Source organism: Zootoca vivipara, chromosome 4 (assembly GCF_963506605.1).
Source record: "Zootoca vivipara chromosome 4, rZooViv1.1, whole genome shotgun sequence".
Classification (NCBI taxonomy): Eukaryota; Metazoa; Chordata; class Lepidosauria; order Squamata; family Lacertidae; genus Zootoca; species Zootoca vivipara.
This window is the reverse complement of record NC_083279.1, coordinates 39,502,291-39,524,608: the sequence shown is the minus strand read 5'-3', so window position 1 is coordinate 39,524,608 and position 22,318 is coordinate 39,502,291. Positions and strand designations below refer to the sequence as shown.

General features: G+C 39.0%; 1 protein-coding gene across 2 annotated transcripts in view; it reads right to left on the bottom strand.

Annotated features, from left to right (window-relative positions):
• Positions 1 to 22,318, bottom strand: part of CNKSR2 (connector enhancer of kinase suppressor of Ras 2) — a 144,177-nt gene that overhangs the window by 7,599 nt on the left and 114,260 nt on the right. For both annotated transcript variants that reach the window (XM_035115478.2, XM_035115480.2), the window contains one exon: positions 21,547 to 22,087. In XM_035115478.2, coding sequence (XP_034971369.1) covers positions 21,547 to 22,087 — 541 coding nt within the window. The remainder of the gene's footprint in view (positions 1 to 21,546; positions 22,088 to 22,318) is intronic.

Sequence of the window (22,318 nt, the reverse complement as noted above, 5' to 3'; positions counted from 1 at the left end):
ACAATCTTTACTCATATCACAAATGTAATATATGTACCAGTTTTGATTGTAGCGTTTCATTCTGTAATCACAGAAAGCTTGCGCTCACGGTATGGGCCTTTTCAACATGAGCGCAATTCTCTTTCTGTGAACAGAATCTCCTTCTGTTCATGGATCAGATGTGATCCACAGCAATAGTTGTATCACCATGGCAACTATAATACATAGATTTAACCATGAAAGCACCCTGTACAGAAGCCAACAAATGTGCACTCTACGTACTTCTACACAGAATAGCCCAATATTGCAATATCTTTGTGAACTCTATAGAGGGGTTAAATTGCTAAGCACCACACAGTCCTTGTCCAAGTGCCAAAACAGGCCCAGTTCTGCTTCCAGGACTACCAGTATGGTGGTTAGGTTTCTTACTTTATGGCAGATAGATGTCCCATCTGAAAGTAATCAATGCAGCACGGTGCTCTTCCATGTAGTTTTGAATTTTGCATCTGTGTTTAGAGGCAGGGCACACTTTTACTGAGGGCAGTAGCTACTGATAACCAACCAACTTCATTGCTTTACAATGAAACCAAATGTGCCGCATGCTGCTTTGCATCAATGAGTTTAGTGGGTTATTTCCATAGGAATAACTTGAGTGATATGTTGGATATATTGTGTGTATAGCCCTTCCTGTTGCTTTTCATAGTGAGGTATAACCCTTGCAAAAAAAAAAAAATCCTCAGCATACTTATAACTTGAGTTTGTAACATCAGAAATGGGATGAGAAAGCAAGAAGGAAACACAGTGGTACCTCTACTTACGAAAAACTCTACTTACAAATGTTTCTACTTACGAACGGAGCTCCATCCGCCATCTTGGATGCGGTTTAGATAGGATTTTTTCTACTTACGAATTTTTAGATAGGGTTGCTTCGACTTACAATTTTTTTCTCCCAATGCATTCCTATGGAACTTACAATTTTTTTCAACTTACGAATGTGCGTACGGAACGCATTAAATTCGTAAGTAGAGGTACCACTGTATGCCCATTCTGAATCATTCGGTGAATGTCCAGGTTCATCACAGGAAAAGGCCTTAAGAAAAAACGGCAAAGCAGAACAACTGAAATATCTGTCTCCGAGTAAGAAAGTAGAAAGCAATTCACCTCTTTTTTTCATTTGTTAAAAAAACCATGTTTGCATTAAGAAAAAAATAACTGGAATTTTACAAACTTTATTTTTAGTACCGTAGTACAGAGAAGCTTTACAAAGATATGTGCAATTAATGTCTTGGACAGCTAACTGCTGCCATGAGTATCCCTGCCAATTGGAAATGGTCATTCAATACACTATTTTGGGACAGAAATGTCCATGCTGAAATTTGAATGCACAATGGTGCCAGAATATCAGCTCCTTTCAGCCTTAGGCGAAGTGTTACATATGAGCCATCACTGAAAACTGATAATGGAAGATACTTTAAATTCTAATCTCAGCTTTTAGCTCCCTGATTCATTTCTAAAACATTTCATTTCTGTCTAATTACAGAATTTAATGATAAACTGTAAAGGTTTCAAGCCAATCCAGCTAGGCTTGAGTGATAAATCTTCCGGCTTGCAAATCTTTATGCACTAAGCAGTAGCTTATTAACCCTAAAAAAGAGACCCTATATAAAAAACTGAAGGCTGCTTTTGCTGAGCATCAAAACAGCAGTGAATTACAGTAAATTTCTTAGAACATATGATTAATTTAAAAAACGCAGGGAGATTGTATCTTTAGTCAACCGACACAACAGCCCATAAACAGCTAAATCCAGTCAAAATTAAGCACTTCAAACCCCATTGATTTCAATGGGATTTAGGCCTGCACTTAACTCCCTTATTTAATCAGCAGGACTAAAGTGATTATATTTGAATGAATTGTGTCCAAAGATTATTGTTTTACTTTCTAAACATCAGCAAATAATCAACATATTTTGATAAAACAAGAACATAAAAATAGTGGAAGCTGAATTTATAGTCAAATCTTGACAGACCTATGCCAGGTCAAACAACCTTGTTTAAAAATTACATGCATTTTCTACTGGTCTGCCTACAGTATACAGGGTTTATTATTACTATTCAAGCATATTAAAGCTTCTAGAGTTTTCTTACTGCTGTTAAGCAGTTGCTGTGTATTATTTCCTTTTTGAAAAAAAATTGCAACACCTTTATAAAAAGGGAAATATATGCATTTGTATATAAATAACTCTATATATTTTATTGGTATTAACATAATGCAATACCATACATGGACCTGACAGAAATAAAACATTTCAAAATACATCTTAAAATTCTCTCTCCATAATTAGTATGAAATATCAAGAATTTAGCATTGACATTACAGTACACCCTTAGCCAAAAATAGAAAGAAAATCCACATCCAATCACAGAGATACAGGCAAAAAATGATCCATAGGAGACCCAAAACATAATGATAGACAATATCTGAATCTACTTAGGGAGACATTCCATCAAAATCTTGGCCCCTCCAAACTGCCTCCTAGGGATCCTGAAGGATTTACAGAGAATACCTTATGTCTATGCTGCAAGGCAACATCACTCACATTTAAATCCTAGAAGGTAAGGACAAATTGAAGATTTCTATCTGCAGTTTGAAACACACCAAAGTGAGGCATTATATTCACTGTCATAAAATCAGTATTTGTGCACCATCAGATTATAAACTGCTTAACAAACTCTGTTGCAATCCTAAAAACACTTACTTGAAAACAAGGATTAAGCTACACATGACAGTATTTAAACCTAGGTCTGCTTCAATCACATATTAAGTGTGGAGTGGGGATGTGATTTTTAGGCCAACGGAACCTTCCACATGTACACTGCTAATAACCACCTTAAAGCCTCTCCTCCCCAGGCATTTTTCTTCTTCACATTGACCTCACTTCTGGAATTGGAGCTCAGCTTAGAACAAAATGTCCTGGGATGCAAACTGCAGGAAGATACAGTGCATGGAGGAAAGAGTTACCAGTCCCCAAAGGCATACAACCTTTGCTTTAAAAAAGGGATCTGTTCCCATCCTTTGTGGACATTTTTGGTAGAGATGTGGATTTAAACAAATGGTTCTGCTACCATCATGTGTAGTTTGAGCCTAAATCCCACTGAAATCAATAGGATTTGTTCCTAAGTAAACACAGTTAGAATTCGGCTTTAGGTCTTGCAACAGTCTGTGCACACTTGGACTTGATAGAATACATTGAATGAGTATTATACAGCAAGTTATCTTCCTTCACTAATGTGAAATACACTAAGAATGGTATTAGCTTTTGCCACTTTGGATGAATGGAAGTAACTGAAGTTCATTTTCAAAATATGATTTTATAGTTACCACAGCTGATCCCTCTTTCCTTCCTTGAAGACTGCAGAACACACCTGAGTATCATCATAGCCCTTCCCCTGCCATCACCCTTTCCCCCTTCTGTTTCTCCCAAGTTGATGGGCAGTATTTTCTGCAACTGTATTCCATGTAGCCTGGGTCTGATATTGTGCCTAATCCCTCTGTAGAAAGGATGCATTCTTCAAAATAAAAGCAATAGATCTGGCAACAGGTTTGCCCTTTGTAAGACTTTCCTGGAGGCCCCTTACCCAGGCATTTGGTTGTCTATGTTTTAAAGTCAGTTCTTTCTTAAAAACATCAGTTATTCAAGAAGAATTGATTGGCTTTCTGAATGCAGGACATTAGAGGTTGCTTGCAAGAGGCTGAAGATGAGTCTCCGTCGTGCCAATTCTCTCCGATCTAAATTCTCTAACCAATAGTTTATCAATCTCTGAGTCCAATCGGTTCAGTGCCAAGAGAAGTGGATCCGAGTTGGCATGGGGAGGTTCTATCAACTCTCGCAGTGCTTTAGCCTAATACGATAAAGCAGTGATACAATATGGTGAAAGAACTGTGATGGGCTGTTATTACTATATCATATTAGAATTGCATTAGTAATACAATCATGCAATCTTGATAAAGAAAGAAAGCATATATGGCAAGATTTTCATATGATGTTAGCTCCACAGTGCTCTTTTTTTATTTGCATGCATACATGCGCAAGAAAAAAACCCATAGTACTTATTCTGGTATTAGACTTTAGAAGTCTCGGTCTCTGATGAAAGAAAGAAAATTAGCAGGATGCAGTTCTAGATTTTTCCATTAAAATTAAAATGGTGACAGTAATTATAAAATCAAACTAAACAAAAATGATAAGCAACATATATTTATTTTTAATCTAATTATAAACTAGGACTTTCCTATTTAATATGCATTACAAAAATTACTATGAAAATGGGAAATATTGATTTAGACTGAAAAATCTAACCTCAACATGTTTGTGTTTTAGTTTAAAAAACACACACACCTATTAATTTCTGTAATAAAAAAATGATACTGAAAATTGAAGTCTTGTTTATGTTTACACCTTTAGCAGCATATCCAGTATGTTTGTATGATTGTTCTAATTAAAATCAACTTGAATGTTTAAAAAATCTTCATTCTTGATGAGTCCTATGCCTGGTTGAGTTCGCACACTTATGTAAAAATTTAAAGGAACACTAAGTACATTCTAGAAGCACACATACATTCATATACGTATATAAGATGCATCTATCTATCCACCCACATGAATATGACTGTAATTTCAACAGATATGGGAGCTCATATATACATAGAGTCTACCCACAAGCTGCCCTCCCTGATAAGGTAGGGTTTGTATCTAATTAACAAAAAATTAGGTTACTGTAGATTGTGGTTACAATAATCTAATTTCCCCCTTTTAATTTTGATTAATCAATAAGTTAAAATACCAATTATGGTGGACAGACCATGGCTGTTTAGCCATAAAGGGGGGGCAGTATTGGGTTGTTGCTTTTATTTTGATTATATATTTTGTGGTTTTATATTTAGATTTAGTTCTGTGAACCGCCCTGAGATCTCTGGGCATAGGGCAGTATATGAATTCAATAAAATAAAAAAAATAAAAAAGCACCTTTTGGTCAAGTCCAAACAGAATTTGGAGCTTTTACTTACTCCTAAGTAAATCGGGTTAGAGAAATTCAGCCTAAGCCCGGATCCAACCCCATGTCTCTCTATTCACTATATTCACACAATTCCTAACCGTACAAAATTATTATCATGTCCCTCTTGTGAAACCAGTGGGAAAGATTTGACTTAGCATGTGGTCTGAACCAGGGCTTGTGATTTAAGTTTGCTCCTCATTAACTATAAAAGCCATGGAGGAGCAAAGTGGCTGTGAGTCTTCACTCTGGGAGTTTGCACATTTGTGCAATCCTGGAAAGCCATAGTTTGTCTTACTGTGTCATGTGAAGCAGATCACAGTTCTTATATGCTGGAAAAAATCACCTGCGGCTCTCAGCGTTATCTGTAAAACAAATGAACTCTAAAGCCTGAAAGCAACTTTGCTATTCTATTAAGAGCCCAGTGTACTTCCATCTCATTTCAAATTTCCTGATTTATATTACATATAGGTATCAAAGAAAAGCCTTCAATAGAGAAAAGGATTCCAGGCATTCCATTCTTTTGCAGTATATAAGAATGCTTAAAGGTAAAGGTAAAGGGACCCCTGATCATTAGGTCCAGTCGTGACCGACTCTGGGGTTGCGGCACTCATCTCGCGTTATTGGCTGAGGGAGCCGGCGTATAGCTTCCAGGTCATGTGGCCAGCATGACAAAGCCGCTTCTGGCAAACCAGAGCAGCACATGGAAACGCCATTTACCTTCCCGCCGGAGCGGTACCTATTTATCTACTTACACTTTGATGTGCTTTCGAACTGCTAGGTTGGCAGGAGCAGGGACCGAGCAACGGGAGCCCACCCCGTCGCAGGGATTCGAACTGCCGACCTTCTGATCGGCAAGCTGTAGGCTCTTTAGTTTAACTCACAGCTCCACCCGCGTCCCTATATAAGAATGCTTGGGGTGCCAATTTTATATTGGTTAATTGTGTCACCTTCAGGTTCCAAATAAAAACCTTTTCAATGTGTTATCAAAGATCTGCCGTCTATCCTGGGAGATGGCCCTTTCTTCTCATTGGGGTCAGTGTAGGCCTGTCCTTTCGCACAACCCCATCCATATGAAGCAGCTACAGCAATGAACCATCGGGGTGGGGTGGGGGCTTTTAAGCAAACCCTGGTGCCAACTTTGCTCCCCTTGCTTCTCTAGCAACACCATCTAGAGCCCTGACAATTTCAGCCATTCCACCAAGAGGTTATTCACATGCACATCTTGATGTATGCTGTCCTCTGCCAATAATTCCCCTTTACCATTTACACAAGCCAAAACATTCATGTTTTATGCAAGACAATAAAGGCATACAAATCAGACATAAATTTATGCCCAGGGTCGCAAACAACAAGTGATAAAAATAAAAATAGATAAAAAAACTCTTCCTATACAGGTGCAGATTGGTTACACTTGAGAACTAATAGGAAGCATTTCAGTTTTCCAGGACATTCTGTATCAGACAAAGTCACCAAACTCCCAGGAAAAAAGGTTAAAAATTTCAACATGAAGCTGCTGGATTAGAATTCACTAGCACATTTTACATAGTGGAAGTTGGCCTATATATATATATATATAAAAGTCCTAGCTCACCAAAGACACTGATTATCCCTGTTGATCTGGCTATGCCAACCACCAGCCTGGCACTAATTAGAGAAGTAGGTCATTAAACTGAAAAGGACTGACTAGATACGTGTGTGTCTGCATGGTGCTGATACACCTGCTGCTATCATCTCTTGCATTACCTGTCACTCTTTTTTCCAATACTTTGGAAATAACATTTGGCTCCCTTACTTCTGAACACACAGTCCACTCTCTCTCTCTCTCTCTCTCTCTCTCTCTCTCTCTCTCTCTCTCTCTCTCTCTCTCTCTCAATCTCTGTGTGTGTGTGTGTATGTGTGTGTGTGTACACATACACATAAGTACTCAATTAAGTGACCATGCCTGTGGCAAAGTGGGTCTAGCTCACAAAAGCTTGTGTCACAGTGCATTAGTCTACCATAAAACATGGCTACCCTTCTGAAATTTGTATTGCAACAATTTCCCTGCCTTAGGGTCCATCCACATTTCACAAAAGTTTGTGTTTTATCCGTTACAGATTTGTCTCACCTCAAGTTTAGTCTGGGGTTTTGGGTCCCCACTGATGCATTTTACACCGATCTTTTCAACTGTGAATTCCTTGAAACATGTAATATCCTGTCCACTCCACTGTTCCACTTTTCTCCTTTTCCCCACCCTTTTCTCCGTCCCTGCATCACAGCAGAGCCACACATCAGGGGCAGAGGAAGGGGTGTGGTGGGGGCGGGGTGCTTCCGGTGTCACCACTGAGGGGGGTGACAAAATGGCGGGCCGCACTCACTATGGGGCCTGCAGCGTGCCCGAGCCATGTGTCTCTCCTGGGAGAGACACGATGGCTTGGGTGCCCGCAGGCTCCGCGTTGCCCCAAACGGTCCACCCGCTATTGGCACTAGAAAGGGAAGCTGCTTTCACACTCACTTGCAAATACATATAATTGATTGCAATGCGATGAGCACAAAAGGCAGGCACATTCTAAAAAATGGTGGGACAGAGAACCGGAGGTGCACAGAAGGGGTGGAGGTGAAAGAGGAACACCTACACAATGCACCACAAGGGAAAGTGCACATTTTTCTGTTCAGGAGCTAAAAAAAAGGATCAGATCAGAAGGGGAACACATTTCTATTCAGGTTTTACATTTGTTCCAATACAGTGTCGGGATATAAATGGAAAGCTTTCAGAGCAGTACTATTTATCCTAGGCAAATTCTAAAAAGTGCAGGACAATTGGAAATGTGGAAAGGCCTTTAATGTTTTTGCTATTCAAAAACTCCAATAATCCAAGAAACAGAAACAGGATATGTCAAATAAGCGCCTGTTAGAACCAATTCAATGCAGCTTCTCTGAAGTTTAATTTTGTTCAGGGGCCAAACACAGCCGAGAATTATTAGAGCAACAACTGTTTCCTTGTCAGATGACGAAAGCAAAGTATTTGAAGAATGATGCTAGGATTGCTGGTCTTGACTACAGCAAAAGTTAAGCAAGGTAAATACTATCAGATGCTGACAGAAAGACTAACAAATTTATTCACACCCTAGTTTGATCTAGCTTCAGAAGGCCTCAAATGACACTATGTGGGGGTAGGGGTGCAGGACTCCGGGTCAATGGTTGAAAGCCTGGTAACAATGACTCCTCGTATGTGCTGATACCTGTAGGGTTTCCTGGACTGTGATGGACCAGGTATCTCAGGCTACACAGGTGGTATTGGTACGAGGCACTCTCTCTCTCTCTCTCTCTCTCTCTCTCTCTCTCTCTCTCTCTCTCTCTCGGAGGGAAAAGGATAAGGAGAGCAATGAGTCCTAGTGAGACACTACCTGGTAGGGCCAGCAGACTTTGAAAAGTGAATAGTACAAATCCACACAGCACCTGCATAGGGGGCTACACAGAACATATGAAACACTCCTGGGACACAGGTTCAAGATCTACCAACTGCAAGGAAGACTCTTGCCTAACAACCAGAAAAGAGGGCCAAGACAAAAAACAAGGGGAGTCTCAGGCACACACAGTGAAAGCAACAGCCTCCACTGAGTCACAGTAGGTCACTTCGGTATGGACCAGGGAAGTCACTTTGGTGCTTCTAACGCAGCACTTTGACTTCACCCCCAGAGACAGACAAATGCCAACAACTCACAGCTAAAATGATGGTTTCATATTTGTTCATTCTATTTGTATCAGTAAATTCAGAACCCATTCAACAGAATTTCAAACAGATAAAACTGATACTGCTTTCAGATTTTGATGAGAATTACATTTGTGCTAGTGTTCTTACATAAGCATGACTATATTAAATATTCTACAAGCCACTGATTTCAGTCCTTTTATTGCTGTGTAAACTGGAAAGAAAACTCTGATTTCAGCCTGTTAGGAAAGCATCTGGGTACTAAACACATAATATGCTGCACTCACCAGTGTAATTAGAGAAAATCAGAACTATACAGGGATTTCATTAGGACGCTGGCTCTTATTACAGAAGTCAAGTGATGCAAATGCTATGCTCTCTAGTGGATTACAGCTTTGCTTAAAGATAGAAACAGCCAACAGCTTTGCTATCGTTTCAGTCTTTCCATATGTGAACAAGAATGGGTTTGTTATTTTTTAATGTGAAACTCTTCTAGTTGCATAACCAAGTAAATAAACAAAGGAACAGAAAAGCAAAACAAACAAACTAGGGAACCCACTCTATTCTTATTTTTGTAAATCTTTTCATTGTGGCAAAAAAAAAGAACATTTTGTGCTTTATTCTATTAAACACAATTCTTCTCATAATTATAATTCTGAGGCTCCTGAACCTTCTAAAACCTTGTTCTTTCTCTCAAGCTTTCCCTGTTTGATCTGCCTCCTCTTGCCTCTTCCATGTCATGTACAATCTTAAACTGTGGGAGAAGTCTATGATGATTGATGTTATGAAAATTCTGCACATGGCTTAGCAAGTTTGTAACCAAAGATGTCATGGGCTTTGAAGACACTCGAACTCAGGACGCAAGGGAGAAACGTGCCAAGAGGAAGGCACACCTGGCAAATCCATACCATGATCAACTCCTACCCGGAAACCAATGTCCCCTCTGTGGAAGGACGTGTGGATCCAGAATTGGCCTCCACAGTCACTTACGGACTTATTGTTAAAACTGTTTATGGAACACAATCTTACTTTGCTATGAGTGATTGCCAAAGAAGAAGAAAGAAGAACTTAACAATCATTTTGCACCCTCTGTCGTCCATTTTCCCCATTTCAAGTGCCACTTTCCTTCCCCTGATACCTTCTCTCTTATCAACTGCCTATCTGGTGCTTTCTGCAAGCTAGGTGCCCGGTATAGGCAAGAACCATAGCCCTCTATATTTGACAGGTGCATGAGATAGGCTCATCCAGACATCCTTTGGGCTTTAAAGTTCCACATCTAAGCGGTTTTGTGTGTGTGTGTGTGTGTGTGTGTGTGTGTGTGTGTGTGTGTGTGTTTTCTGGCACTTTCCCTGGTACAACAGTGTTTCAATGCTGAATTGGAGCAAACAGCAGGGGATTGTCATGTACTGCGATTCAGAGGTAAAATGCAGGTTTTTCCTGGGGCAAACAAAAAACACTCAAGACACAGAGCATAGACATATGCCTGGAAAGCACGATGCAAAAGGAAGTCTGTACAAGCTCTATATAGTTAATCTTAAATCAAAAGACTAGCTTCTTGAAAACATGTTTGGCATCAGAGGTTTCCTAATCCTGCCTGAAGGCCTTTTAAAATACACCATGCTGACAGCTATTCAACTCCTAAGGTTTGGAATTGATTAAACAATGCCTTCCATATGCTACATCAATATAAGTATCTGTTAAATCTAAATATAAGTTATTATTATTTTATTTATTATTACTCTATATCCCATTCATTCTCCAGGGAGCTGAAAGTGGCCTACATACCCACCTCCCCATTTTATCCTCATAGAAACCCTGAGCTAAGATAGGCTGAGAAGTGTGACTGGCCCTGGTGAGCTTCACAAATGAGTGTGGATTTGAACTCTGGTATCCCAGGTCCCAATCCAGCACACTAATCCCTACACCACTAACCTGATTGTTTTAAAATAAAAAAGGAAGAGGATTTAGACAGCACAGTACTACCACAGCAAATAATTCAGAATTCAGAGTGTGTGTGCCAGAATCTGAACAATCCCACTTTAAGCTGCTGATCTCAGATCTCAATTGTGTGGGCAGATACCCGTCGCCTTGGTGATGAGAAAGTCTGTGGGAAGGACAGGAAGGAGAATATTTCATAGCTCACTGCAGAAACTGGCAGGGTGAAGTGTTGCATCTGAATTCGGCAATGATAAAGCCTGAAACCCATCAACTGCTGCTACCTAATCACAAGTTGCCACAGCAACATAGATAGGAAACAAGGGATGCTTTTCATATTAACATTAAAGGATGAAAATGCTCAAACCTGAGTATTGGTGTGACCAAAAAACAACTACAAAATATCTACCCTCCCCAACTTCATTTCTTGCACCTAGGTCACTTTAGAGAAAATAGCTTTGCTGCAATGGAAGGATGTTAACACTACGTGCTGAATCTATTATGTGCCAAATTTTGAAACACAACTGAATAGGAATTGCAAGAATATATATTTTTTGATGACAAAGATGATAAACATGAAGCACTGTTTGCTTGCAGAAAACTGGGGGGGGGGGATTGCAGTGAATGTTCCTGATTCATTTCCTACCCCCAAATAATCATGGTGAATTTAACAGATCACGATTCATGGAAGTTCTTGAACTATTTCAGAAGTGTGAGTGAGATAGGTAACAACCAAGGAAAGAGGCTTTTCTGTAGCAGAATCTGCTCCCCAGAGAAGTTCACCTGTACTACATTTTAGCTGGCAGGTTAAGACCTTATTTTATTTACCCATGCTTGCAGCAATGACTGGTTTATCTGTCAATAACTTTTATATGGCCTGTGCTACATGCTGTTTTATCTGATATGTTTATTCAAAGACTAAGCCTTGTGTTCTTGTAGCCCTACTTTGGCCACCTGAATAAGACCCTTTTGTATCCTTTTGGTACTATGAATGGGTAATATTCCCTTTGTTGACATTAAAAGTAGAGGAATGTTTATAATGAGGGTGTGCACCCCCTCCCAGACTTGGTAGCACCTTGAAAATATTTCAGATGCCAATAAGCAGCCAGTGCAGTTGCTGAAAAAAGGTAACTGACTATGTCCTTGTTACCCTATCACTGTTAGTAGGCAAGGCTATGACTTCTATCCAGTTCTAAATTCTGAAACATTCATCAAAGGCAGGGCCATATATTTGTTTTAAAATCTTAATAACCCACCTTTCTTGCATCATGGTACTCAAGGTGGCATAAAGGTGGTTCCCAAGGGGGGGGGAGCGAATAGCTTGAAAGGCCCCTTTTGTCTATGAAGGGCTGCTGATGCTAATTCCAATGCAGTTAACAAAAAGAATTAAATGGCACTATTGCCCCAGAAATTAGTACGGTAGCAAAGCTCACTCCAGGGGCATTCCAGTGTACCTTATCAAAAGGGAAAGCTAAACCCTACATTGTTCAATCAATTTTCATGAAGCTAGTCAAGCACTGCTTCCAAATACTGCTTTAATTATTGTATTTTAATATTTCTGTTGGAAGCCACCCAGAGTGGCTGGGGAAACCCAGCCAGATGGGCAGGGTATAAATAAAAAATTACTGTATCATCATTATTATTATTATTATCATTATCATTATATGCAGAGATTGATGCACCTGGATCTGTGAAAAAGGTAAATGCAGCTTGTTGTTGTTGTTATTATTATTTATTGAATTTATATACTGCCCTATACCCAGAGGTCTCAGTGCGGTTCACATAATATCATTATTATGCTATTGATGCTGCACTTAATCGAGTGTCAATCTCTTGAGAGGTTCCATATGCACATGAAATAGTATAAATGAAATCTATAGGGGATATCACAGAATGTCTCCATAGCCATGCTCTAGTCTAGTGTTATTTCTCTCCACCTTATTTAAATCATACCTCTTCTCCTGCAAAATGTTTCCTACTTAAATGCTGTATAGCACAGATGGATGAATATCTTAAGCTGTCAGTGTTCTTGCTCGCTTACATTAAACCTAGTAATGCTAGCCTCTCACAAGTATATTCCTAGTTTTAATCATACAAAGCCAGGACATATACCAGCTCCAATTATAATTTGCTGTTATAGAATACATACAGCCTGTGCACATTGTAAGCATCATGCTTCCCAGCAAAGACTTAAATGTCTCCAACCTTGTCTGTATCTTAATTTTAAAAGCTTATTGATTCACTAATCCTTATGGCATTAACTTTAACATTTGATATTGATGATTTAAAAATAGCTCTTCTTGCTTCACTACTTCACTGATACTGCTGTCAAAAATGTAAGATTTGGTTTTGTGACAGCTTTCCTAGGACAGCTGGGAGCTGTTCAGAAGCTCATCAAAATATATTCCATGTTTCTGTGAGCTACATACTAAAATCGTGCTATAGCTCCATTCAAAATTGGTGAAAGCAGTTCATCATTTTCATACCCGCCAACATTTCAAAGAGGAAAGGAGAAACATTATTGTTTATGAGTACCTAGACTGGGCCAAAAACAGGCCCAAGGGAAGTCTGTGCTATAACAATGGTGAGTTGTGGGGTGTAATCTACCAGGTTATACTCTACAAACACAAAGGACATAAGAGACAGGAAATGCCATTAAGACAGGACATTAATTGTGTGACTGAAACATTTTAAAATGTTAATAGCAGCTGCAGGGCCCCTAGTATTGAGGATCACAGCACAAAGGGAGGAGGTTAACCCTGTTCGTTTACACCATGGTTTCAATTAAAATTGGTCCCCCAAAGCTGCTTGATTCCACTGGCAGCGTGGAGTGGTACCAATGGGAATTAAGTAAGCAAACTTAGCTATTAAAAGTACCAAAAATATGTAGGCTTTGAATGCAAAATGCCACTCTTTTCAAAAAAGAAATCTATTCATCTCTGAAAAAAAAACACTGGTGGAGACATACCCTGGCAGAGTGTACTCATTAAATAATGTTTTTGACAGACTAAGGAAGGAGACGTTGAGCAGAAGCCCTAAATTAGTAGTGAAGATACTGCAGGCTGATCACCTCTGAAGATATAATATTTTCATAAACCTAATTCTGAATTCAACAGCAACTAAGGGTAAACATGCTGCTTTTCATTTTATTAGGTCAGCAATTCCCACACTGTGTGCAAAGAAACTTCAGTGTGCTGTGAGAACTGAATTAAATCAATTCAAGTTCCCCCTGAACTCAAAATACCCACTTAGTGAAGAGACAGTTCACTGCATCTATGCATAATTCGCATGCGCAGATTCAGTAACTTGTGCAGAATCAAGGAGGGATGGTCTCCTCTGACGGTGGGTAATTCTTTCTCTTACTGCTAAGGCTACAATCCTACTCACATTTAATGGAGGAGCCTCACTGAACACAGTGGGAGCTGCTTCTGAATAGACATGCATGTGATTGTGCTGCAAAAGTAGTATGAGTTTCAAAGTGGCATACAGTACTGTAGGTACACTTTCAATTCAGAAAGGAGTGTGCTGAAATATGGCATATGACATATGGTACACATACAGCAGGCATTGTCCATAAGATTTATACACTCTTATAGTACCGTAAATGCATACCTTCCCATGGACCTGCATTGAGCTAGCACATATGCTTTGCTCCGTTATTTAATATTAATAAATATATAATAAAATAATATTATTATTAGTTAGGAACAGATGTCAAGCTTGCATTGAGTTTCTAAGTTAATAAGGAAACACTGCATTTCAACAAGAGGCACCACAAATGATTAAGTTGCTGAAAGATGATGGGCAAAGCAATCCTAACTGGGAACAGAGAGTTGCAGTGTGGCAAAATTACCACCACATTCAAGTCCTTGTTGGCTTTTCATCATACTTCAGGGCTGGTGCAGCATATGGCTAATATAGATGGCAGAGAATATAGGACATACTACAGCAGGCATGGGGGCTGAACGCAGTCCTCCTGTGTGGCCCTTGGCTTTCTCCCTACATCACTCCTTGTACTGTGATATGGTGTGTTCCTTGCAAGGGTGGAGTCAGGTGTGTGTAGAAACCTCTTAGATATGCAAGAATCACATTCATTGCTCCTCCTACATTTGTCTTCATCATTGCATCATCCACTTTTTCCTTTTCACTTCAGGACATGGGAATGTAACCCTCTGGCTGAAAAATGCTCCCAACCCCTCTACCATAAGGTATTCACGAAATGAGAAATAGCATACAGTTCTTTCAACTAGAAGACTGTTTCTTTGTACAGAACTTTGTACTAGAAGAGCATATTCATTACCAATGTATCAAAACACTTAACTCCCAAAATGAAAATATTTATGCTTTAAAAAAATTAAAATCTGTAGTTTAGCCAGATATTATCTCAGAGGAAAGGTGTCTTGCTTCAAAACACTTTAGATAGCAACTTTTTCAGATGAATATAATAATTACATAAGGCTGTAGCTGAAACACCAAAGAGTAACATGGTTTAAGCGACACAAAGAATGTCATACAAAGCTTGTTTCTGTAACCACTACTGAAAGAATGCTTCAGGGAATGAAGAAAGCTCTTCATTTAGTTACTGTGAGACTGGGAGGAAATCAATAATAGAAAACAACAGAGTAATTCATAATGAAAAATACCACTAAGGAATAAATTACAACAAATCTACTATGGTATCTCTAATGGGGAAAAAAGAATGCTCAAAAAGGACTTGTCTTTTCACTGCAAACAAAAACAAAGAACTAGTAATGTATTTTCCCCATTATTTTTATTAAAATTTTCCATCATACAATAAAACAAAAACAAAAACAAACTACCTAAATAAAAAGGGAAAACAAAAAAGGAAGAGCTAAGTAAATACTGTACAAAGGTATCTTAATCCTTGTCTCACACAGAAGGGGATGTACCCTCCCAGCTCTCACCTAGGAGCATCCCTTTCTTCTCCCAGCCTTGCACCGAGGGAGATCTTCCCCTACCTGACTCTCACATAGGGTCCTTCACCAGCCAGCCATCACCTTCATGTGTATACAATCCCTTCAGTGACCCAGAGTATAGGACACCAAAAACAAAACAAAAACAAAGCAAGAAGAAAAAGAAGCAGATAAAAATAACAAGAGGCTGAAAAAAGAAATTAAAGGAAAAGAGAAATAAAAAGGGCCTCTATTTCTCCATCTGTCAGTTTTATATATATAAAGATTATTCAAAATATTCACTCCAGAAAGGTATCCCACTTTTCCTCCTTCTGCTAGGCGATATTATCCCAGGCTTCGGATCCAGACATCTCAAGTCCATTCCTTTTTCCTTCCTTACACAAACTCTGAAAGCGGTTCTCCAATTATTATCATTGATAAATGTCAAGAATAGTCTTCCTCCTGTCCAGCACAACAACTTTCCCTTCAATGTTGAGAAGCAATACATCCTTCATCTTTATTCATACAGGAGTCTATTTCCTGTGGTCATATATTAAAACAGTAATCAAGAGTTATTCATTCATTAATTCACACCCAGTTCCATATCTTCCAATTTCCCGTTCGTTGTGGTTTTCCATCCTAATTTAGAAAAAAAAAGTACTTCCATTTTCTCTTCTTCCATTCCACTCTCCTATTCTGGCAGTCATTTATCAATATTATTTTCCAAAGGTTCAGTGTCTTCTTTAACCTCATCTTTCACTGCTCTATTTTCATTCACCCTTTTAGCCATCTCAGCTCTGATCTCTTTTAATTGCTCGTCCAGTAATTGCTGCATGGTGCCAACAGTCAATGGGGTGTCCAACAGTGTTTTTGCCATACTGAGTGTTCTTGGTCTTATTAACAACTCACTCTCCACCTTAAAGTCTTATTGTCTCTGCCTTAACAGCTTGAGTCTCCCATCTCCTTATCTCCAGACAGCATTCTTTTCCCCCAGTGGCATAAATAAAACTAATTTCAGTTTGCAGCCAGTACTTTCATCAACGGGATGGAAGGTTAAGAATAAAATAAAGATTTCTAACAGTTGGAACGTCTCTTAGCCACTTAAAATCTTTCTTAGTAATAAACTATTAAAACATTCATTCTGTTTTGCTTTCAGGCTTTCAATTGTCATCTCTTCGTAAGCCAGCAGTCAGTTCACATTCCAGATGCAAATTTCAACAAGCGGAGAGATCACCTCAGTTGTAATTTATAACAGTCTCAAAAGTAATTAAAGAAAGGGAGGTTTTGCCTACCTTATGCCCTCAGGACTGACCCTCCAGACTATTATGTTGTGTTTGGACATGATTGAAGTTCCTCTATTCTAGGCCACTCTGTCCATCATCTCTGTCTTCTCAGAGAGAATGTACAGTAATAACCAAGATTTATACCTTGCCTATCATTAATCACCACATAATTATTTCTGTTGACAGACTGTTGACAAGTGATATCTAGTCCGCCATTTTCCTCTCCAGAAGTCAAAAGAGCATACAGTGGTACCTCTACTTACGAATAACTCTACTTACGAATGTTTCTACTTACGAACAGAGCTCCGTCCGCCATCTTGGATGCGGTTTAGATAGGATTTTTTCTACTTACGAATTTTTAGATAGGGTTGCTTCGACTTATGAATTTTTTCTCCCAATGCATTCCTATGGGATTCGACTTACAATTTTTTTTGACTTACAAATGTACGTTCGGAACACATTAAATTTGTAAGTAGAGGTACCACTGTACTAATGTACTGACAAATACTTTGCCTAATTTAAATCAGTTTAAATCAAACCCCTACCTTGCTTGCATTTTTGACCTTCTAACCACATGCACCCCACACTGTCAACAGCACATAGGTCCCATATCAACAATAATAAAATTGGAGTATCAGAAGTAGTGATGAAACTGGCTTAGAAGTGAAACCAAATTTATAATGAAAGAAAATTTGGGAAATTCATTTTTAGACTTTATTTCTTATGTTTGGTTCCGTTAAGAACACAAGGAGTGATCATTTCAGGTTATACTGGGTACATGTTTTTTAAACAAGTGAAGGTGACTTATAAAAAACATGTTGGCTGTTATAGAACAGAAAGTTCTTTCCCAGTTGTAGTATACTTTCAACTACTCAACAAAACTTACTCATATTTCTAAAGTGATACATCACTTGTCATTTTTTTATAGCTTTGAACATCCAAGATGCCACTGGATACATGTGCATTTATTACACTGAAGAGTTCCAGAGGGAGAAATATAACATGTTAATGGTCCTTCTGCCTGCCTGCCAGGGAAGATTCAAAGAACTAACAAAGTAGCCAGAACATCAACTATACTTAATAGATTCTGTCTGGTGCAGACAACTCAAGTGATCTATATCATTTCAAAGTCTATCCTACCCAACAAGCCCTTGGGGGAAAACCCAGCAACTTAGGTTTACACAGCACCAGCTTAACCAAAGGATGTTCAACACTGCTTTATGCTTCCCAGATAAAAAAGGAACCACAATAAAAATGCTGTAAGTATAAATTATATAATCTATATAAAAAGTAGGGTGTATGGTACTTGTTCTTTCCCTTCTTTCTTTGGTGATCATTTGTAGCTAAGTAAGATTGTCTTCCATGAACACCATCTTAACAGTGAGTCTGTAAGTGACTGTGGAGGCCAATTCTGGATCCACACATTCTTCCACAGTGGGGAGAGAGGTTTCCAGGTGGGAGTTGATCATGGTGAGGGGTTGTCAAATGTGCTCATTTCTCCTTTTCACCCTGAGTCCATGCTTCTTCAAAGTCTGTGACACCTTTGGTAAAGGCTGTTCTCCAGTTGGAGCGCTCGCAGGCCAGTGTTTCCCAGTTATCAGTGGTTATGGTACAGTGGAAGCTTGGTTTACGAACACCTCGGTTTACGAATTTTCGGTTTTCGAACGCCGCGGACCCATCTGGAACGGATTAATTCACTTTCCATTACTTTAAATGGGAAAGTTCGCTTCAGTTTATGAACGCTTCAGTTTATGAACAGACTTCCGGAACCAATTACACCCATGCTTCGGATTAAGTACGCTTCAGTTTAAGTACTCCGCGGACCGTCTGGAACAGATTAATCCACTTTCCATTACTTTCAATGGGAAAGTTCGCTTCAGTTTATGAACGCTTCAGTTTATGAACAGACTTCCAGAACCAATTGTGTTCATAAACCAAGGTACCGCTGTACTTGTATAACAGGATTCATTCTTATTTTTAGGCATACAGTAAGCCACGCAACATCTACCATTTCAAGTTAGAATGTAGCATCTTTAACTGGTACACATGAGTTGCATGTCTCATGTGATTGTTCTAAGTCACTTTGTAAGAGCCACCATATAATTTAAACTTCAGGTACATACACTTATGTTTGCCAGAGTGTTTATCATGCATACAGTGCAAAGCATGTAGAAGTATGATTGGTGCAGACTGTTATCCTTATTAGCATCAAGTTATTCACTATTACTATGGTGCTATGACCACATTGGTCTTATTTTGTAACTGTTCTGATATCTAAATGAAGAGAGTGTTTGTAAAAAATTATTAATAAATTAACTAATAAATAATTTAAATGGCTTCAGCTCCTTCCACACACAGCTCCAAAAACATGTTGGATATGAGCCAGGAAACTAGACAATTGTGTATTCTGATGTAGGTCCTCAAGTGTTTAGGGAAATACATCTCTCATTGACCTTTTAAGCTTTCACTGTGGCAGAAAGCAACACACTGTTATTCTGCTCAGAATGTTAAACAGCTAAGGCAAAATTTATGGCCAGTTCCAGCACTTGCATTAAGTATTTTCCACCAGTGCTATGTGCTTTCTTCTCTGGAGCATTGCCTTTCTTAACCTAGTAGATACACAGCAAAAATAGTTTTCTCTCTTCACATTCTACAAAATGAGAGGTGGCTGAAGTAGGTCTGAATGAAATGAATGAAATTCTGAGAGGATCTTCAAAACCCTCTGAGATGAGGAATCTATTTTACACTACTTCAAAAATTTGTATGTTGCACCAGAAAACAGTTTCTTGCATCCTCTAGCATATTACAAGTATGGCTTCTCAGCACAGATAGCATAATTTTATATAAACACATATATAAAGCTGAGTTTACTTCTCTCCCTTATGACTTCCCCTTATGACTTCTTTTTTTAAAAAATTTGCCAGTCTGAATTTTACCCCTGCTCAGGGCAATGAACAAAATAGCAGTGAAAGCTGTGAAGTGGCAACTATTTTTCACCAGGTTTTGCTTCATAAATGTTAAGTATGCAATGTTCCCAGTAAACCATTTAACATTTTGAAAAAGTATTGCTATCTACACTTATTACTTTTTTTTCTTTTCTGGTGCCTTTAACAGTATCTTAAGATGCAGAAATTAAGCAGGACAAGTTTTTTTAACCACAACTCTCTATGTCAGGAAAAATTCCAGCCACTTTTGTAATGTGAGGCTGCAGTTAATGACAAAGGAGTAGAGCAGTAAAATATGTGATATGTACATATACTGTAAAATAAAGTGCCAATAATATGAACAGAATACTGATAACCATAGTAACAAGAAACTTGAGTTTTTGCTTGTATGCTCAGTAGCTATTGTGCTTATATTTTACACCCATTCATTTACTGGGTTATCAGTATGCAGTAGAAAATGGTGCAGTATTAGTGAACAAAGTTTCATTGCATGTTGCCTTTTTAAATTAGCATCTATCTATGTTGGAATTTAGGCCAGCCTAATTGTACAAGAAATCCATAACAGCAACAAAGGAGAAACTAGGACCTATCTAGGACAAAATATTGTAGTCAAATCTAACTGGGGGAGGATGACTTTACCCTAGCAATGGAATACTACTCTTAAGATCCAATCAGGATCCTCTGTTGCCTTGTGGGCTGCTGGCTGGCTGGAGGCACCAGAGGCTGCAGAGGAAGGGTGATCTGCTGTCATTCCCACTTAAGATCTCTCCTCCTTGAAGAGGGGAGACTTTGTGAGCGGGAACCGCTTCCCGCGCTAAGCGTGTGTGTGTGTGTGTGTGTGTGTGTGTGTGTGTGTGTGTTTTCGGCCCCCTGCTCCAGCCTATCCCTGCTGCCATGCCAAGCCTCTCAGATGGCCAATAGGGCCGGCTGGGGGACGGGGTTTGACTGCATTTAAGCAGGCGCAGCAGCGTTCAAATTCTCTTTCTGCTGCTGCACCAGAAGAAAAAAAGGGGGATAGTGAAGAGACTAGACAAAGAGGAGGCAAAGGAGTTGGTTTTAATGTTTTTTAAAGTTTTTGTTTTTTAGGAAATAGTAGAGAAAATGTGAACCAGCGAGCCACAAAAGGGAGAAAATAAGCCAAATGCAAGCAGGGCAAAAGGCAGAAAGAAAGAAAGACTGAAAAATCATACAAAGAAAGAAAAATATTGCCTCAGAAGAGTAGAGATGGGAGTTTAATGGCAGCCTGACTCCTTTCAATGAAGGCAGGAGCAAACTGAATTAGGAAAGCTACCTACTGCCTAACTTAAACTATCAGGATTGGAGCCTTCCAGAATGCAAGAGCCCTAGGACTAGAAATAAATATTTCATAATCACCATCAAAGATTTTCTTTCCAAAGTTTGAGGAACAACACAAACACACTTATCACAAAACAAGAAATTCATGCCTGTGAAAGAAACTAGCATCCAAGACAGAAGCACACTGGTATAGGCAAAATACCCCTCCATGGAAAAAAACAAAGAAAAATAATGATAAAAAACATGAAGAATAACTGTGCTGCAAATAAAGCTGTTCTAAAATTTGATTTATCAAGTTAACATGCATAAAAAGTTAATTTTTGTGTCAAAAGCTAATTATTTCTACTATGTACAGAAAAAGGTATGATGTAAAGTCATATTCACAATTAAAAAATTTCCCTTTTCTACATGCAATTTATTTCTAATCAATTTTAAATATAATTAGTGCTTACTTTCATCTTCTTGGTTTTCTGGTGCCATTTGCCTTCCCTCTTCTTCTTCTTCTTCTTCTTGCTCTTTCTGTGGCAATTCTTCCTGATGGCTGGAGGTACTGACAGAGAGTGTGTGGCAGCAATGGTTGAACCCACTATCCCGGGGCAGAGTATAACTGCGGGGCTTGCCCCCATTCCCATTTAGGGCTTGCATTTTCTCACCCTCCACTAAAGGGAAAGGGCCATAGTGATCCTGCAGGTGGCACTTTTGTGTAGGAAGAGTTGACTGCCGCCTGTGTTCTGGAGAGATAACAGCTGAGTCAGAGAAAACAGAGTCCTCAAGTGGTAGAGTCTGAAGGTAGTGCAACCCTGAGCTTGTCAGTGGAGTCTCTATTAAATCCTGCCAAGAACGTCGCTGGCTGGCTGTTTTGCGGATGGGAGATTCAGTAGTACTCCCAACTGGTTCCTGGCGGAATTCCTCATGTGAAGATTGTGACTGGGAAGTTTCAGTGGAAGAGAGTCGGCTATGCTTTGGTTCCACAAAAGGGCTTGCGCAGCTCATCTGCAACATGAATATAGATTCTGGTTTCAGATCAATTATGAAGATAGCTGAATGTTTGCAATATTCAAAGGCGATTATGTACCACAGCTAGCAAGGATATAGGTTTTATTATTAACTTATGTATTTTCCAACTCCTAGTTCATAAAAGGATATTTCAAAGAAATTGTTTTTGAAATCTATCTACAAAGCCGTAATCCTTGGAAAAAGAACTATCAGGACTATAAAGAGAAT